Source organism: Terrapene carolina, unplaced genomic scaffold, assembly GCF_002925995.2.
Source record: "Terrapene carolina triunguis isolate 2854851 unplaced genomic scaffold, T_m_triunguis-2.0 Scaffold210, whole genome shotgun sequence".
Taxonomy (NCBI): domain Eukaryota; kingdom Metazoa; phylum Chordata; order Testudines; family Emydidae; genus Terrapene; species Terrapene triunguis.
The window spans coordinates 27,071,375-27,090,011 of record NW_020664561.1 but is presented as its reverse complement, the minus strand read 5'-3'; the positions used below and the strand labels follow the sequence as shown (position 1 = coordinate 27,090,011).

At 37.7% G+C, this 18,637-nt stretch overlaps 1 protein-coding gene across 1 annotated transcript in view; it reads left to right on the top strand.

The window, feature by feature from the left end:
• LOC112115848 (syntaxin-binding protein 3) overlaps positions 1–14,168 on the top strand; it is a 47,211-nt gene extending 33,043 nt beyond the window's left edge. Inside the window, exons 10-19 of the mRNA XM_024213045.2 lie at positions 924–1,028; positions 1,745–1,802; positions 2,064–2,129; positions 4,234–4,314; positions 5,380–5,518; positions 6,385–6,491; positions 8,811–8,909; positions 9,867–9,952; positions 11,817–11,965; positions 13,912–14,168. Coding sequence (XP_024068813.1) covers positions 924–1,028; positions 1,745–1,802; positions 2,064–2,129; positions 4,234–4,314; positions 5,380–5,518; positions 6,385–6,491; positions 8,811–8,909; positions 9,867–9,952; positions 11,817–11,965; positions 13,912–14,012 — 991 coding nt within the window. The 3' untranslated portion in view covers positions 14,013–14,168. The remainder of the gene's footprint in view (positions 1–923; positions 1,029–1,744; positions 1,803–2,063; positions 2,130–4,233; positions 4,315–5,379; positions 5,519–6,384; positions 6,492–8,810; positions 8,910–9,866; positions 9,953–11,816; positions 11,966–13,911) is intronic.
• Positions 14,169–18,637: the final 4,469 nt, after the last annotated feature.

The window sequence follows — 18,637 nt, the reverse complement described above, 5'->3', positions numbered from 1 at the left end:
AATCTGCTAAAGAACTATATATCAAATGGAAATTTACAAGAGTTTCAGAAATAATGCGAAGCTTGCAACATTTATTTATATTTATATTCTTACGAGTCTGAAACTTATTGATTAGATTTTTATCCAGTAGGTAAAGCCACTATTTTACTTTTTTTTTTTTTTTAATTAAGTTTGTATTTTTCTCTTTCTACTGCCTTCTGGTTTAACCACTTTTTGTGAGTTTCTGCAACTATATCCAAATATAAATGAAAGTATTGTGTCATAAGATATCTAATATGCATCATATTCCGTCTGTTCACAGAAAACTGCTTAATAATTGAAATCTGTGATGCTAAGCATGCTAGCTGTAGATTTATGTGGAGTAATTAGTCCACAAAAGTCTATTCTGTAGCTATACATGGAGTTTGTAGACACAAGTCCTTCTGCACCTCCAGAGGTGTATAGACGTCTAATGCTATCTATATTTTGTCATCTCCAATGGGTTGACTTTGCACACAACTTCAATTCAAAAGGAGAAAATCAAAAACCTAGAGGAAATTAAAGTGCATGTAAATCTGTTGTGTTTTTTTTTTTTTTTTTTAAACCAACAACCTACAGAATATTCAAAGGATAAGCCAGGATGGATTTCCAGCTTTAACTAGTTTACTGCATAAGAAAATTATTCTAAAATTAATGTAATTTTGCCTTAATTATTAAGGACTTTGGATCAGCCTTAACTTTTCCTGAGCATTATGCATAAAATATGCTTAAAATAGTACATATTGTTTCAGAACCACATTTCTTTTTAAAAAAGAAATCATCTTTGTGCATTACCTGCCAATGTTAAAAATAGTTATTTAACTTTTATTTTACATGTTCAGTTGCTTTTATGTAAAGCATACATTAGAAATACCTAATTTCACAACCTGATTTCCTGTCTGTAGATATAAAACAGATGGTCCCAGTGGAAAGGAAAGGGAGGCAATTCTGGAGGAGGAGGATGAGCTCTGGGTGAAAATTCGGCACAAGCATATTGCAGATGTGTTAGAGTATGTGAATACGTTCTTGATGTTTATGATACTTTATACATTTCAGGGATATTATTTAATTAGAAAATACTACAGTAAAAGAATTGACAAAGGTATAAAGACATTGAATAATTATAGAAAGATTACAGATTTGTAAGGGGAAAAGATTATCTGGTTTGGCCAGCTATTAAGGGAAAATAGTATTTACAGACCTCTCAGTGCTGTACACATTTAAATTCTAGTGTCCAAAAACTGATGATAGCAAAATAACTCAAATGTATGTAAATCATATACCAATATTTATTAAAATCCTTTGGAAATTAAAATTATTTGTATATCTTTCAAAGATGATGAGACTTCACAATCTTCATCTAAATTTTGAGGAGGAAATTTAGAATTCAAGAAGCACTTAGCTTTGCCATGAATTGAGAAAAGAGATTTCATTCCTATCCAAAATGAGTATATTTTTGCAGGATGGAATACCAAAATGTTTGCCTTAACTTGATGGTATTCCTACTGAGAATATTTAGCTTTAGTCTTCTACCTAGAAATGTATGGAAACACGTATCTTTTATCTATTTTTTTAAAACCTCATTTTTCACTAAAAACCAGTTATGATAATTGGAAACCATAAATCTCTTGCGTTTACTACTTTATCATACTGTTAATTTAATTTATAACTAATAAATTACTTGTTTCAGATTGTAAAGCATTCCTTTACTTTCTTAATCTGACAGGGAAATTCCAAAACTTTTGAAAGAAGTTTCATCAAAGAGAAAAGCAACAGAAGGAAAAGTAAGAAATAGTTACTTATTACTGACTTATTGTTAAATATTTTTTTCTAATGTTTAATTGCTTGCCTAGTGTATTTTTCAACAAGGTCAGTTTAAAATTCTGTGTTTGGTTATTGGTTCTTAACCTACCTGAGAAATTGATACGAGTTTCTCAGCTGTGGAGTTGGGAAATCCCAGCCTCCAGCAGTAAGGGAAATAAATAAAATTGTATTTGTTGAATAAGAAACATCAGTTCATTTTAAACTCTGTCCTGTTATCACAGTTATCACTAAGTAATCTGGCCCAGCTAATGAAAAAGATGCCACACTTCCGTAAACAGATTACCAAGGTAAGCAGCATCCTGTACATTGCTACACTTTGCTTGTCAACTGTTCTCACCAATTAATATCTCTGGTTTTAAAGGCTATATTTTTATGATTTTAATTCAAGAACCTTAAGGTGGAAAAATCTGTTGGTTTGGTTTTTTTGTTTGTTTTTTGTTTTTTATATTGAGCTTTTGTCATGCATGGTTTTATATTAGGTGCTTCATATTTTTGTTCTCAATGAACACATTTTTTGAGGAGTAAGTCCACTTCCAAGTGTGACTGCTTTTTTTGTCAATATGAAATGTTTAAAGCCTTCTGTTGGATGAATTCATACTCTTTAAGTAAACTAATGCACTTGGATTATGATTGTAGATACCTGTCTGAACAACTAATGCTTCGCAGTATTGCTTTTACTTTCTCTTTATATAGCAATGATGAATGGAAGAAATGTTTCAAATTAATAGGATCAACACACAATTAGTATATTGTCAAACTTAACTTTACACCATGGTATTTTATTTTCTTAGTAAAGATTCTAAAGTTAAGTAGTGTAAGATGCATCAATTAAAACTGAAATGAAACCCCTATCTGCAAAAATACACATCTAAAGGAAACTACGGAAGCATGACCATGTTCTCACTTGACCTGTAATCATAAGTTAACAGGTGTGGCTAATCGTAAACCCACTGCAGAATCTTCATGTATTATAGAAATTAAAAACAGAGACTTAAAAAGATGTACTGCTGTTGCACGCATTTCCCCTTAAAGATGTTCTGGACTCCTGAGTGAGATCAGGTTCCAGCCAGTTGCATATCTCGACTTTATCACTTAAGCTGGTTGAGGGAAAGAGGTCTCCTATAGATGAATAATAGTACCTAGAAGTCTAATAAACCATCTTTCTTTGTGAATGGCACTCTCCTGGTGCACTTTTTGTTTTTTCACTCCATGGAATAGAGTAGTGACATTGCAGATAGAGACTAGCAGATGATAAACTTGAAATTCTCAAGTTTAATTACCTAATCAAACACCTAAAGAATCTTCGGTTGTGATTTTAAAGTGTCATCTTCATTTTTTATTTTTGGTATTGCCTTCAGTCAAAAAACAGCAACATCCAGGGTCAAAACTTGCATTTGATACATTTTATTAACTCTAATATTTAGAAAATCATATTTTGTATCTTAGTTATTTGTGAGAAGACATTCTAATGGGCTAGAATTTGAGATAATCCAGATGAATTTAATCCTCTCTCATGATTTCACAGCATTGAAATACTCAAGTTATTGGATTTGGTAAAGGCATATTTCAAAATTCATAATTATAAAGCGGCCTTATACAAAAGCCTAATGGAGTGACATCAGCTTGTAATCAGTCACATTGTGCTTTTCTGGAAGGATGTAAGGGATTAGTCAAGTAGGGTGAGGCAGTCACCGGAAGCTAGCAAAATATAGAATCATAAGCTAATTCCCATATCCTAAGTGAAGGTCATAAGTCAACACTTCCCTATTTTAGGCCACAAGGTTCTTCACTTATTATAGGCTGTTGATTGAGATTTTTTGAGAAATGAGAAATTAGTAAAGGGGGAGGGGGACCTCAATTCCAATAATTTCATTGTAGATTTTGTAACTACAATTTGATTATCAAAATTAATTTAGACAGTCTCTTCCTCCTTGCACTTTAATCAGACTGATGGCTGTTATGGAGATATGTGAACATTAGGCTTCCTAAATTTCATGTCTTTGGGACTGATCTCCACCTTGTCACGACACAGCAATTTCTGCTTGGTGTTTTAGTGCCAAGACGGGTCATCTAAACTGTATTTGGCTATAGCTACCAATCATACAGATTACTACCTTCCTTAACCTGCAGCTGTCATAGTTATAGTCTTAACAAAACAAACAAACAAAACTGCACATGCAAAAGTTTCTGCCTTTGAAAACCAGGAATTTGATCCTTACTGAAAAAGCCATCACTTGTTCTAAGTAAAACACATAAGTATGAGGTGGTTACAAAATTAAGCTCAGATAGTCAAAAGATGACTGTGTAACTAGTAAAAATGAACTAAATTGTACTCCTGCTATGACTGAACTATGTGAAAAGAAGTAAGTTACGATGTTTGTTCTCTTACAGCAAGTAGTCCATCTTAACATAGCAGAAGATTGCATGAGTAAGTTTAAATCCAGTATAGAAAAGCTGTGCAAAACTGAACAGGTATGTGAAAGTTGTTAGTGTAAATAAATCTAATGTTTGCAGTCTATGCAGAAATAGTCATTTTCATAAGACTGATTTTGTAGCTTGTATCTGCCTTTTTCATGTCTGATTTTTTTTTTTTTAATTGTCTACTCTTGAGTAATCTTACTGTAAGACTTCATCCCCGAGGTTCCTATCCTGTCAATATTTAAGTCTCTGTTAAAAGACCTACCTTTGCCTATGGGTAATCTAGTTGACCTTTTTATTTAAAAAAAAAAAAAAAAAAAAAATCCCAACTTGTTTTTCTCTTTCCCTAATTTCTTGTCCAGTTATGTCTCACCTTAGATTATGAGCTCCTCAGAGCTGGTACTCTCCCTTTCTGAATGTATAGAAAGCAGCTTGTATGCTGTGGGCACTACCATAAACAAACAAGCTAATACTGTTAACCTGAAGTATGAAGTACAAAATCATATTTAAAATGTTTAAGCTTATTCTTTAATATTATGAACATAAAGACTCTCTTATAATTGCAAAATATAACATGGGTATAAGAAGCAACTTTTGTTATAGTGGTCTTTGGTCTGGAACTTGGTAATACAACTTTAAACAAAATCTGACCAAACTTTTACAATATTTACAATGTAAAAGCTCTTCAGTTTTGAAAATGTTCATATTCCGGCTGTTAGTTTCATCTGTACAGACAGGGCCCTTACTGACAACTGTGTTTAATTATAGCTGAAATTCTTTGGCAGAGCTGTTTTCTAACAAGATTTGACTGGCCAGCGTGGACTGTCAAAATTGTTTTGCTACAGAGTTTAAAAAATACAAGCTCTGATACCACAGTTGAAATACACAACTATAATAGTTTAGCATAGCTGTTTCAATTGTGTAGACACAGGACCTTTGGTTTAAGTTCAGTGTTAACAGAGTCATTAGTGAAACTCTTCCATCACAACCACCATGGTGGTAATGTTTGTAAAGTTAGTGGTAACTCGCATTTTGCTGGAACTAAATACAGAAACACAAACTGATGCTATTTGTTTTAATGATTGGTCACTAAGACCACTTTGTTTGCTTTTCACTTAGGATTTAGCTCTTGGAACTGATGCAGAGGGCCAAAAAGTGAAAGACGCAATGAGAGTCCTTCTTCCAGTTCTACTCAACAAAAACCATGACTCTTATGATAAAATAAGAGCTATACTCCTTTATATCTTCAGCACAAATGGTATGATAAGTTGCTTTGTTTTTCAATATGTTATAGATTTCAATACTAGGTTTTAGTGCAGAGACCAATACTGGGTATGGACCAGTCATACTAGGCCATGGCAGGTTAAAAGGAAATGCTGCCATAACTTGTAGCCTCTTTTCCCCAGATGCCTCTTGAAGAGGTTGCTCATACAGGGCTAGAAGTGATACAGCACAACAAGCAAGCACATTTGTTTTACAATAGCTTATCTGAGCAGCATCTCAGTACTTGGTATGTGGGATATTTTCTTGAATTGTCCCTTCCTTACCCAGGTCAGTGTTTGGAGGATTTGGGGTGGGATTTGCTGTTAGGTGCATCCTGGGATTTGGAGTGGATGGGGAAGAGTGGTGAAAAGAGACTGGAGAGGAGAATGCATTCCTGAGCTCTCAATCATAAGCACTGAGTAGCACAAACTTAGGTAACTGATAATGTGATTAAGCTTTGAATGAGGTTTGACTTGCCTTTCCTTCCACCTCCGTTTCCCCAAAACTGAATTATTTTGCCAAGTGGGACCTTGGACCATCAAGATCTGCTGTACTGGACCCAGAAATGTACTGATTGCTGTTGGAGTAAAGGAAATAGAGGCTCCTATAGAGATTTGAATGTATTCTCAAAGATTGGCATGAAGTGACATTTGAATTTTCAAGTATTTATTTCAGTATCTGAAGCAGATTATGGTAAATTTAAAAGGATAGATTTATTATGAACTATCAAATAAATATATCCTAGTTTTTAAATCAAAAATCCTGTCATGTCTGGGACCAAGAGCTAATTTTATCCTAAAGTATCAGATGGCCTTGTTAATTCAAAATCTAACTTACTCATTTTTTTCTTTGTGGCAAAAGGAACTACACAAGAGAATTTGGACAAACTGATCCAGAATGTACAAATAGAAAGTGATAGCGACATGATAAAAAATTGGAAATACCTTGGTGTACCTGTTGTGGTCTCGGTAAGTGTTAAGTGTTGAAGGCTGGAATGTTGTTGCTGTGGTAACGCTATCCAGGGGCCACTTAGCTGTTCCAGCTGCTCAGTGCTTCTGTTCTTGGAGCTCTGATATTATTAGCTCTAGCAGACAATTCAGCCTGCTAATTCAGCAGGCCTCGGTGTTACTCGTAAAGAAAGACCACAGGCATGGTTCGGTGACAGAGGCACTTGACCAGATTTAGTATCTTCAAGCACAGTACTAGCATCTCATAGGAGCTGTGGGTACACTAACACGAGAGCCCAGTGGCAAAGAGTGGCTCAGTCAACAGCAGGAATTTCTGCTGTCCCCTCGGCTGCACAAAGAGTTAAGGCAGGGATGGGCAAATTTTTTGGCTCGAGGGCCACATCTGGGTGGGGAAATTGTATGCAGGGCCATGAAAGTAGGGCTGGGGCTGGGGGTTGGAGTGCAGGGTGTGGGATGGGGTGCAGGAGAGGGCTCAGGGCAGGGGGTTGAGGTGCAGGAGGAGTGCGGCAGGCATTGGGGGCTCAGGGCAGGGGGTTGGGGTGTGGGAGGGATGCAGCAGGAGGATCAAGGCAGGGGGTTGGGATGCAGGAAGGGTTTGGGGTGCTTACCTTGAGCAGCTCTGGGGTGGCAGCAGTGCACAGCAGGACTAAGGCAGGCTCTCTGCCTGCCCTATCCCCACGCCGCTCCCGGAAGTGGCCAGCATGTCTGGCAGTGGCTCCTGGGGGTGGGGTGGGGCAGGTGGCTCTGCCGCGTACTGCCCTTGCCTGTGGGAACCACCCCTGAAGCTTCCATTGGCCACAGTTCCCCGTTCCTGGCCAGTGGGAGCTGTGGGGGACGGTGACTCTAGGCGAGGGCAGTGCACAGAGCCCTCTGCCCCCTCTCCTCCTCCCACCCCCAGGGCTGCAGGGACATGGTGTGGGTGGCTTCCAGGAACGGTGTGGGGCCAGGGCAGGCAGGGAGCCTGCCTTAGCCCCACTACGCCACAGGGCTGGCAATCCCGCGGGCCGGATTGAAAGCCCTGACGAACCGGATCCGGCCCACAGGCCATAGTTTGCCCACCTCTGGGTTAAGGCAAGGTTCCCCGACATTTATAGACCTGAGACAAACAATTTATGTACCACCTTACATGTTTCATGACATCTGCTTGTTACCTCCCCTTGTACCTTGCTCTAGATGTCTCAGGCCAAACATCCCTGTTCATCACTTCTGTCAAACCCTCTTATCTGGTGTTAGGTCAGGATGTACCTGGGCTAATATGTTGGACGGACACCCTCACCCCCACCCCCTTGCTTCTTAGGAGTGCCTGTGTTTTAGCAACATTAGCAGTACCTTTGCCAAGGTCATGTATCAGAGTGTACTTGTAAGCATGTACTTTAATACATGGCCTGACTTTGGTTCACAGTCTCTGGTTCGGGCCTCAGGTCTTGCACCAGGTAGAGTGCTCCAAGCTTTCTCTCTCTCCTACAGTAAGAAATACTGCATTTTTTCCATTTAGCTCTAAGGCTTTTTCTGCAACTCTTAATATGGCATTCCACATTTTTCTTGGGAGAATCTAGAAGTTACAGAAGTTAGTTATTTTCCTAGGAATTCTTGAGAAATTCTCACTGCTAACATTTGCGACATATCTAACTTTTAAAACAGTATGCTGGTTTTACACTTGATAGTTTTCCAAGTAATATCTAACATTTTTACAAAAATAATCTTATTTTGATGCAAGCTGTTTGTTCCATAACTTGTCAAAGTTATGCAGGCTTTGAGTATAGTGTAATGTAATGTCTGAACTCAAAGTTTTCGTACACTTAATTTTAAGAATCTGATCATTTAAGTGAGATAGGCAGTCCTCATAGTAACAAAAAAAAATTCAATTTTTTGTTTTATAACTTAATCATACTTTCTGGGAAACACTCTTTATTCCCGTTTCACTGTTCTATCAAAGTGTATAGGTGCCTCATAATAAAATCTAGTACGAGGGCGGACAGGTGTGAGGTACAAAGTTTGGGGACCACTGCTGTAAACCTTAAGCTCCAGCAACTGGGCAAGAATTATATGTGGGGAGCCATTAGCTTAGCAATTGTAGAATATACACTTCAGCATTCAAACAATCACTTTTTTGGGTAAATATCCAGCTCTTTGTTTCTGAAATAGAGGTTTCCAGTACTTAATTTTGAATTGCAGCTGAAATGTACTCTACATACTTTAATGCACATGGTGCAATATTTCCTTAGAACTTCCTGTTTTGTTGGGAATGATTTAAAAGAAATAGTGTAATAAAACTATAGCCTCTCTTTAAAAAAATTTTTTTTTTAAATCTTTATTTAGTCTGCTTCTCAGCAACGTAGACAATCAAGGAAGGACCGCTCTTCAGAAGAAACATTTCAGCTTTCTAGATGGACACCTGTTATCAAAGATGTTATGGAGGTAAACTCTAAGAACATAGTTGTTTCCTAGGTGCAATATAGCTTATAAAGTACTTAAGAATATTTCTAACAGTTTATCCAAGATGATCTTTTGAAATGGCATTATAAAAGTTTTGAGTTAATTATATTTTATATTCCATAAAATTTTCTTAAGAGGAAAGTTCTTTAGACGTGTGCACATAACCACTAAATTTCTAGTTAGTATATTAAAATAAAAAATTAAATGTATAAGGTAAACTTAGTTTTAAGTATAACTGGAAAATAGTTTAAAGCTAGCTGAAACAAATTAAGGTAGAGGGAGACATTTGAATTTCTTCTCCAGTGGCTGATAGTTTGATATTGGCTTCTTTAAATTAAACTCTGTGTGTGTGTGTGTGTGTGTGTGTGTGTGTGTGTGTGTGTGTGTGTGTGTGTAAAGTGGATCTTTAGACTATAGTTTAAATGTTAAATTCATGTAATGGATGCCATTAGTCACCTGGGAAATCCATGCAAAGTTAGTAGTGTAGTTTTGTCTTTAGAAACTCGGACTTCCCATATATATATATATACATACATACCCACATAATTTCTTTGTGGAGAAATTAAGTAGGTTAATGCAGTTATACATAAAAAAATCAAAGATGAAATCTGAACAATTAAATCAATGTTGTGTTAAAAATTAGTTAGAGATTACTTCCCGCTGTTTTTCTTCCTCGTCGTGATACACGGCGTCTAAGTCACAAATGACTTTCAGCACTCCAGTAATTAAATATAGATGTGGTGTGGTGCTTAGTCTTTTTCACAGTAGGAGCACTGGTTCTTGTGAAATCATCTGTTTTGACTTGTCACTGCTTCTGGATTGAAGTTCTAAACCAGCCAGTCTTGTTAGAAGTTGAAATTTATGGGGTTTTGTATATGTATTGTGTTTCAAGTTAACATAACTTGGTTAAAATGAATATATATTTTTCCCCCCCTCCAGGATGCTATAGAAAACAAACTAGATTCAAAAGAATGGCCTTACTGTTCCCAGTGCCCTGCATCCTGGAATGGTTCAGGGGCAGTAAGGTAAATTGTTACAATTTATATTCAGGATAATAATTTACTATTCTCACTATATTTTCTTACGTGCATTGTATAACTTTCATTTTGAGAAATGATGCCCAGTAGGGCTGAAGTAACTATTTAGTATAAAATGAAATCTACTAAAAAGCATTTCAGTTAATCTCTGGAGCTTTGCTGTATGACCCTCAAGTTAGTTACTTATATAGCTCATAATTGTAGTTTGAGTGCCTCCCACATATTTGAAATAAAAATAACATCTTTCTTACCAGAATTAAGTCACCTTTAGGAGAGTTAGCTTGAGTAGTTTATAAGTGGTGGTTTGTGTGTGACTCTGTGTCTTGTGTCTGTATTAGGTTGAAGAAATGTGTTTTTTGCATTTAGTTCTGAAAGTGGCAGTTCCCATCATTATTTTTTCAAAAGAGTGAAATCTGTAGGCTAGGTCTGAGTTTTGTGAAAGTTCTGTCTCCTGTACTCTCAAGCCTCCCCTTACTGAACAATTTAATTATCCTAGTGGAATTTAACTCTTGTGGAAATCAGTGGCCCTAGAGAGAGAGGTGATCACTGGTAGCTAAGTACAGTCCCATGGAAGTCTTTGAATATCAGACAGCTAGCATGGAGAGTATAGTGGAGGGGGTGTGTGTTTATATATTCAGTGAATCTTTGCATAGTACCGCTTAAAGCTTTTTTTCAATGTGTGGATTCAGATGTGAGTTGCAATAATCAATGTTGGATGTCACAAATATTGATCATTGTAGGCAGGTCTTTGTCTGATAGGTAGGGGCACAATTTTCTGGCTAGTCACAGATTTGAAGTTGGGTGTCTTTTGGGGGCATTAGTAGTTTGCTGACCTACTGAGGTCAATGCAGTGCAAATGTAGAGACTGTGTGACCTAACAGTCCTCCAGCAGCTGTACCACACTGTCCAGCAGTCTTTTTCAGTATTGGCCAATATTCATCATGGTGCTATTTACAGCTAGGTATTGAGAAGGACAGTGATGTTTGTCTGACTTAAAGGAGATGAACCCTTTTTTTGGGAAAGGTTTAATTGGATCATTCGCATTCAGAATTTTCAAGCTTTTCTCATAGAAATGTAGATTTTGAGAGAGAGAGAGAGAGAGAGAGAGAGAGAGACCAGGTGTATCTCAAATTTCTCACTTGTATTTACTTTTCCCTTTTGTGATAACTGTAGGTTTTAGACTTGTATCTATGGTGTAGTACACTTTTTGGTCAAATTTTTTTACATAATCATGACTTCCCCTTGTAATTCATCCAATTATAATTTGAGTCAAAAGATATTCTACTACACAACTGTGAAAAAGACGTGTCTAATTTTCTTTAAGTTTTCCTGAAATGTCTAATTGGTCAGACTTGCCTGGAAATTTTCTGAGACCAGGTGGGTGAGATATCTTGTTGTTGGACAAACCTTTGTTAGTGAAAGAGACAAGCTTTCGAACTGCAGAGAGCTCTTCTTCAGGTCTTGGAAAGGTAATCAGTGTCACAGCTAAATATGAGATGGAACAGATTTGTTTAGCATAAGTAGCTAACACACATTCTAAGGGACCATTGAAGGTGAAATAGCACATTAACACCTCTGCTGTCATAGGGCCAAAAACAGAGTTAGTGGGTTACAGATTTGTTGTAATAATAAAGACCCAGGATTTATGGCAGAAGACCATGATTTTTAGTGTCCAGCAAAGTTAAGAATTTAAACTCCCAGTCTCCTCTTTTGAAGGCTACAGCAACACTGCAAACCTGGAAATTTTCTGTCATTTTTACTAGTACATTACACTATATGTGGGTGGTGAAACTAGATGCAATATATCACTGTGCTCTTATGTGCTCAAGTTTTCTTATGAACTATTTTACAGTGCTCGCCAGAAGTCCAAGACTAGTTACCTGGATGACCGAAAGAGTGGTTCAAAGCTGATAGTTTTTGTAATTGGAGGCATCACATACTCTGAGATACGCAGTGCTTATGAAGTTTCTCAAGCCTACAAATCTTGTGAAGTTATTATTGGTAAGCCTGTCTAGGGAAGAGGAAGTAGTAGATGAGATGAGGTGCTTCATTTGAGCCTAATGATGTTTAGTTTTTAAGTGCATTTTTGAAAAACAAGCATATTTTTCTGCGTCCCCTAGGTCAGTCTAGAAAAAGCATCATATGCCCACTATGCTCTTTTGAAACTACATCCAGTATCCCTAGATCTGAATTGGTCCTTTATGGCTATTGCCTTCGTTTCTTGTTCTAAAAAGACACATTCCCACAGTTACCCTGAAAATCCCGAAAGAAGAATTGATAACCAATGTGAGACAATTCAGACCTCAGTCTTGCTGCTGAAATGTAGTATCCTAATTTCTAAATTACTGAATCAGATGTATGACTCACAGGAGTCATGCAGATGATCGCTAAAGGTACGCATTACAGTGAATCTCCTGACAACTGTTTTGTTTCATCTTTGCATTCACTTGCACCTAGCCCATTACTGAACTTGTTGCAGTTACTGTTACCAGCTGAAATTGGAAAACACAAACCAGAGTAGTGCAAAAATATTACGGACTTAGAAAATTTTTCTGCAGTAATAACTGAAATGGCTACAGTTTGGCCCAGAACTTTTGGTAGCATTCTTCTAGCTCTAGCCAGGGGTCAATCATTTACTTCTGATGAAGTCCACATAATCCTAAGAATTGTAGTGGTTCCTGGTTGTTTCATGACACATGCCAAGAATTGATTTTACCAGTGTAGCTGCTGCAGGAATTATTGGAGATAGCTCTTCTACCAGCTGCTGTTGCTCTGTCTAGATAGCAGTTAAAAATCTTATAGTATGTGTCAGAGGAGTAAAACTTCACAGTTTAAAAAAAAAAGTTTGATATCCAGAGCTGATGCTGAGAGAGGGCATAATGGTGGCTATTATTGTCCCAGACACCACAAGAAGGAAGACAGGACACCAGGAATGTGGTTTAACTAGGCTGCAACTTTAAGTAACACATCAGGAAACCATCCAACAGCAACTACAGAGGACAAATGACCTGCACTGGATGAATCTATTCTACTTGGTGAAGGGCTGCCATCAGTGTGCCTTCCCCCCCCCCCCCCCCCCCCGCCCCCCTCAAACACATACACTCTGTTAACCTGATCCTAGTACAGCTTCTGGGACTCCATCACCTAACAGGAGGGTTAAGAGAGTGGGGGAAAGGTGTCTTCTTACTGTACCAGACAGTAGAAGCCCAGCCCCATTTGCTGCTGCCTTTAGGAGATATCTCCTAATTTACTTCCAACTCAGGTTTATCAGAGAACGCTGTTGAACAATAACCTGCACTGGGCACCTGCAACATTGTGCCAAAATGCATTTTGCAACATAGCCAACCTGTTGAGTCACTGGGCTACTGGGAGGAAGGCAAAAACCCCACTCCTCACTGCCCAGGCCACTCTTTCCTAGCCCTTAAAAGGTGACTACCGTGGTGCCTACCACACAGCCCCAAACCCTGGTGGTCCTCTGATCCCAAAAGTGGGGGAGGGAGAAGGGGATCTTTTCTTCCTGGTGCTCAGATTATGGCAGCTGTGGATAGGGGGAAGGGTTTATAGGTATGCGGAAGCAAATAAGGTGTACAAAAGAGCACAGCATAACCTTCAGCCTATTAGGCACTGATTCTCCACTTCTCAAACCCATGTGGTGGGGGGGAGGGGGAGTGGAATCCTTGGAAGGGCCCCCAAGGTTTTGTTCTCCTGCTAACACAGTCAAAGCCACCCCCTACCTTGGGGGTGGGAGGAGCATTTGCTTCCATAATCACTGCATGTCCAGCATCAAAATCATTAAAGTAAAGCATTTTAAAGTACTGTATCCAACGTATGAAAGGTACAATAAAAATACTTAACACGCAATTTTGATTTGGTAGTGAGTTATGCTGATGTCTGCAAATCATACATAGTTAGCTGCATCCATCTAAAAGTGTATTCTGTTTTACCAGGTTCCACTCATATTTTGACACCCAGAAGACTGCTGAATGATGTAAAGATGCTTAATAAACCAAAGGATACAGTTTGCATTAAGAATGAAGAGAAGTTGTAATGTTCAAGCAGTACTATTTCAGTAGTGATTAAAAATGCATTAAGAGATCACATAATATAAATAGCATGTAAATATTTGTATGGAATTAACTTTTCCAGTGATGTATTTGGGAAAGTACACACCCTCAACTAATGGAGTATCATTTTATAATTTAAATTTGCTGACTTTCTTTTTGGAGTTAAGGGCAGGAAGAAGAGGGAAAAAGTGTCTAACACCTTGTTTTTATGTTGTATTGGGTATGGACAGCATTTCACAGTAAAGTGCTTTCTGAAACTGACATCTTTACCACTGCAACAAATCATTCTAGAATTTAGAAATCATCATGTTTTGTATATATACTAATGGCTCTTTCAGTAATTATGAAAGCTTTCTATGCTGGAAACTGGAGAGGTTTTCTGAAACTGACATGAAAGTACCTAGACTTAGAGAAGTTTCAGAGGCAAAAGCTGTAAATATAAACATATGGTAAGATTATTTCACATAAGTGCAATGACTCTTGTAATATGTAAAATTCAATTAAAACAATTTATATTAAAAAAGGAAATGTATATTGTCTTGTGAAAAATCCTAGGGCAAAATATGACTGTGTTGGTGCTTTCAGATGGTAGATTATGAGGGGAGGGGAATTAATCATGGAAGTACTAACAGAAAATGGTTTTACTTTCAATAAAACTCTGGAGAACATGCTTGTCCCTCTTATATGAAATGTTTCAGTGCAGTAACACTACTCTTTAGGACTTTCCCCATGTTGTTCTTCACAAAAACAAATAAGCAGCTTTGATTTATTAAAAAAATTCCCCACTATTGTGTGTGCATGGTACATCTATTTTGTAAATTGAGTTGCTTGTGAACTAATCTAATGAAGATTTCCTGGTGCCACTTCAGAGATTTCTGAGCAAAGTTTGGAAAAAAAATCTCACTTCTTCTACCTTTTTTTATTGCCACTGCATTGCAAAGTACCCCCCTCTTGTTTATTCATGTCATGTGAATACAAAAACAAAAAACACTGGAGTGGTTGTGAGTAGTTTGTCAGGGTGGAGAAAAATCAATGACTAACATAGGTTGTCAATTTCAGAATTTAATTTTAAACAGGTTTATTTTTAAATAGGAAAAGTATTTAAGATCTGATTTAAATTGGATTTTTTAAAGTGTAAACTTACTGTAATTAGTAACCATTTAAATAAAAATATGCAGAATCACTGAGCCCTCCTCAGATTTTGATGCATGAAAGGATGCTGCTTTTTTTATATATATATAAAAAAAAAAATAATTGGGGGGGATACATTCTATTTTAAAGGTCAACCCAACCATTACACACGTCATCACTGAACTGAATTAAATATTTTCAGTTTTTATAGTGGAGGAAATACTGGGGTAGTTATATATTTCCAAATGTCAGTACTTTCAATTTCTGTTGTATAGAAAAGCTTTTATTTTTGGTTTCAGTTTAGCTAGCAGATGCAGAAGGAATATTTGTCTTTATTTGGTTTAGTTCATTCAAAGTTGAAAAAGTAGAAATGCTTGTTTTCCTTTTCCAGTCTATGAATGAAAACAAGGTTGGAGAGGATAAGATCCAACTTTTCAAGATTTAAGGACGTGGGGCCAGATTTTCAACCTAATTCCCATTGGTTTAAATAGGAGTTAGGCACTGGACATGCTTGGGCACTTTTAAAAATCCCACAAGGTGCCTATCTGCATCCTTTACGAACCTAAATAACTTTGAAAACTTGGCTCACAGTAACCAGAAACAGTCTGTCAATTCACTAGCTACAGTTAATGCTGCCTTTGCATTTAAAGCTGTGGTTTTTTGTTTTTAAACAAAACATGTTTGGATACACTTTCTTCTCTCTTATGTATCCAGCAGAAAGATAGTTTTTATTTAACTAATACCAATGTGTTTGTACATTTTTAATTGAGTTGTTTCCCTCCAATTACAGCTTGGCATGAAATCTAGAGTAAAATAAAGCTAGTGAATGATTATTTACTAGCTTTATTTTACTCTATTTTCTAACAGTTAAGAATCTGAATAAATGTGTATGAATATAGTGCAGTCTCCAAATCTAATCTAAAAGCTATGTAATGTTGATTTGCAACTAATTTCAGTGGTAATGAACCTTTCTTCAGAAAATCTAATTGAAGTACAAATGCAAAACATGATTAAAATAAATTTGAATAACAATTTCCTGCTCCCTGACTTAAATCATGATAAAATTTGGTGTTTTAAAATGAGTGTTGGAACAACTTGTATAGTGGGGGTGCTGAGAGCCATTGAACCAAACTGTAAACCCTGTATATGATGGAAATCACTTCAAGCCAGGGGGTGCGGCAGCACCGCTAATTCTAGCACCTATGTTTTAAAATGCTAATATGAATCTGTCCTCTCTGGTTTGTTTAAATGGTTTGTCCCCCATCCCTACAGCTGCACAGAACAAAAGCACGTGGTTTTAATAACCTAAATCTAGCATTTTGCTCTTGCAAAAGGCTAATCCAAACAGTGGCTAATAAGGATTGCCAATTAACTGGCTGTACAGAGATGCTTGACAACAAGAAATCTGATTATTACTATAGTCCAAAAATAATTACTGTAGTTTCTCATGTTTTAGAGTTGTTGCATTACATGTAAACTAAACATTTACCTTTTTAAAAAAAAATTGCTAAGCTTTACCACTTTCTCTACAGTGGCAGTGATTAGTTTTAACTAATAGAAAAAATAGCTATGCTGCAGTTAAACGGAAAAAAAAAAAGCTCACTTGCATATAAATCACAAAATGCTAGTGGCTCACTCAAAGCCAAAGTAGGGTGTATAACATTTTGCATGAATTGTGACCATCTCAGTATCTTATGGGACATAGAATCATAGGACTGGAAGGGACCTCGAGAGGTCATCTAGTCCAGTCCCCTGCACTCAGGGCAGGACTAAGTATTATCTCGACCATTCCTGACAGGTGTTTGTCTAACCTGCTCTTAAAAATCTCCAATGATGGAGATTCCACAACCTCTCTAGGCAATTTATTCTAGTGCTTAACCACCCTGACAGGAAGTTTTTCCTAATGTCCAGCCTAAACCTCTTTTGCTGCAGTTTAAGCCCATTGCTTCTTGTCCTAGCCTCATAGGTTAAGGAGAACAATTCTCCCTCCTCCTTGTAACAACCTTTTATGTGCTTGAAAACTGTTTTCATGTGTCCTCTCAGTCTTCTCTTTTCCAGACTAAACAAACACAATTTTTTCAATCTTCCCTCATAGGTCATGTTTTCTAGACCTTTAATCATTTTTGTTGCTCTTCTCTGGACTTTCTCCAATTTGTCCACATCTTTCCTGAAATGTGGCACCCAGAACTGGACATAATACTCCAGTTGAGGCCTAATCAGCAGCGTAGAGCGGAAGAATTACTTCTTGTGTCTTGCTTACAACACTCCTCCTAATACATCCCAGCATGATGTTCGCTTTTTTTGCAACAGTGTTACATTGTTGACTTGAATTAAGCTTGTGTTCCACTATGACCCCCAGATTCCTTTCCACAATACTCCTTCCTGGGCAGTCATTTCCCATTTTGTATATGTGCAACTGCTTGTTCCTAAGTGGACTACTTTGCCTTTGACCTTATTGAATTTTCAACCTATTTACTTCAGACTGTTTCTCCAGTCTATCCAGATCATTTTGAATTTTTATCCTATCCTCCAAAGCACTTACAACCCCTCCCAGCTTAGTATCATCTGCAAACTTTAAAAGTGTACTCTCTATACCATTATCTAAATCATTGATGAAGATATTGAACAGAACCAGACCCAAAACTGATCCCACTCATTATGCTTTCCAGCATGACTGAACTACTACTGATAACTACTCTCTGGGAATGGCCAAGATATACTATGTCTACCGTTTTCCCCCTTTCCACAAAGGCTTGTTACCCTGTCAAAGAAAGCTATCAGGTTGGTTTGACATGATTTGTTTTTGACAAATCCATGCTGACTGTTACTTATCACCTTATTCTCTTCTGTGTTATTTGTTTATATTCATGCTTCGTAATTTGACTTAGTTTCCACTTTTTGTAGGACTCTTGATTTAATCTCTTGGTTAATTTTTTTGGGGCACACAAAAGGCATTATACACTGTACTGTGGCTGGGAGGTGCCCCTGGCTTACCCCACACAGGCACAGCCTGCTGCAGGCAAGGATGCTAGGAAGCACCTTGCGCTGTGGCAGCTTCCCCCAAGAAGAACAGGTGCTGACTTTGCCGGGGGATGCCCCAGTCCTGCCTTTGCCCGTCCCTGCTCCACTCCATGCCCACCTCTTTCCACCTCCTCTCCAGAGCACACTGCGTCCCTGCTCCTTCCCCCCCTCCCAGAAAGTCCTAAGCACTGCCAAACAGCTGTTTGGTGGCAGGGGGAAGCACTGGGAGGGAGGGGGAGATGGGGGCAAAGAGGAACTTGTGCAATGCTCTCTTGTAAAGTCACTGCTTTTCCACAGCATCTTATAAGCAGTGGACAGAGCAGGCAGCCAAATGACATAAGAGAATTGCACAACTTTAAATGAGCATGTTCCCTAATGGAGCAGCGACATAACTTCAAAACAACATTAAGCAGGAGGATGTTAAGTGAGGAGTTACTGTACTTCCTATCTTTCCTAC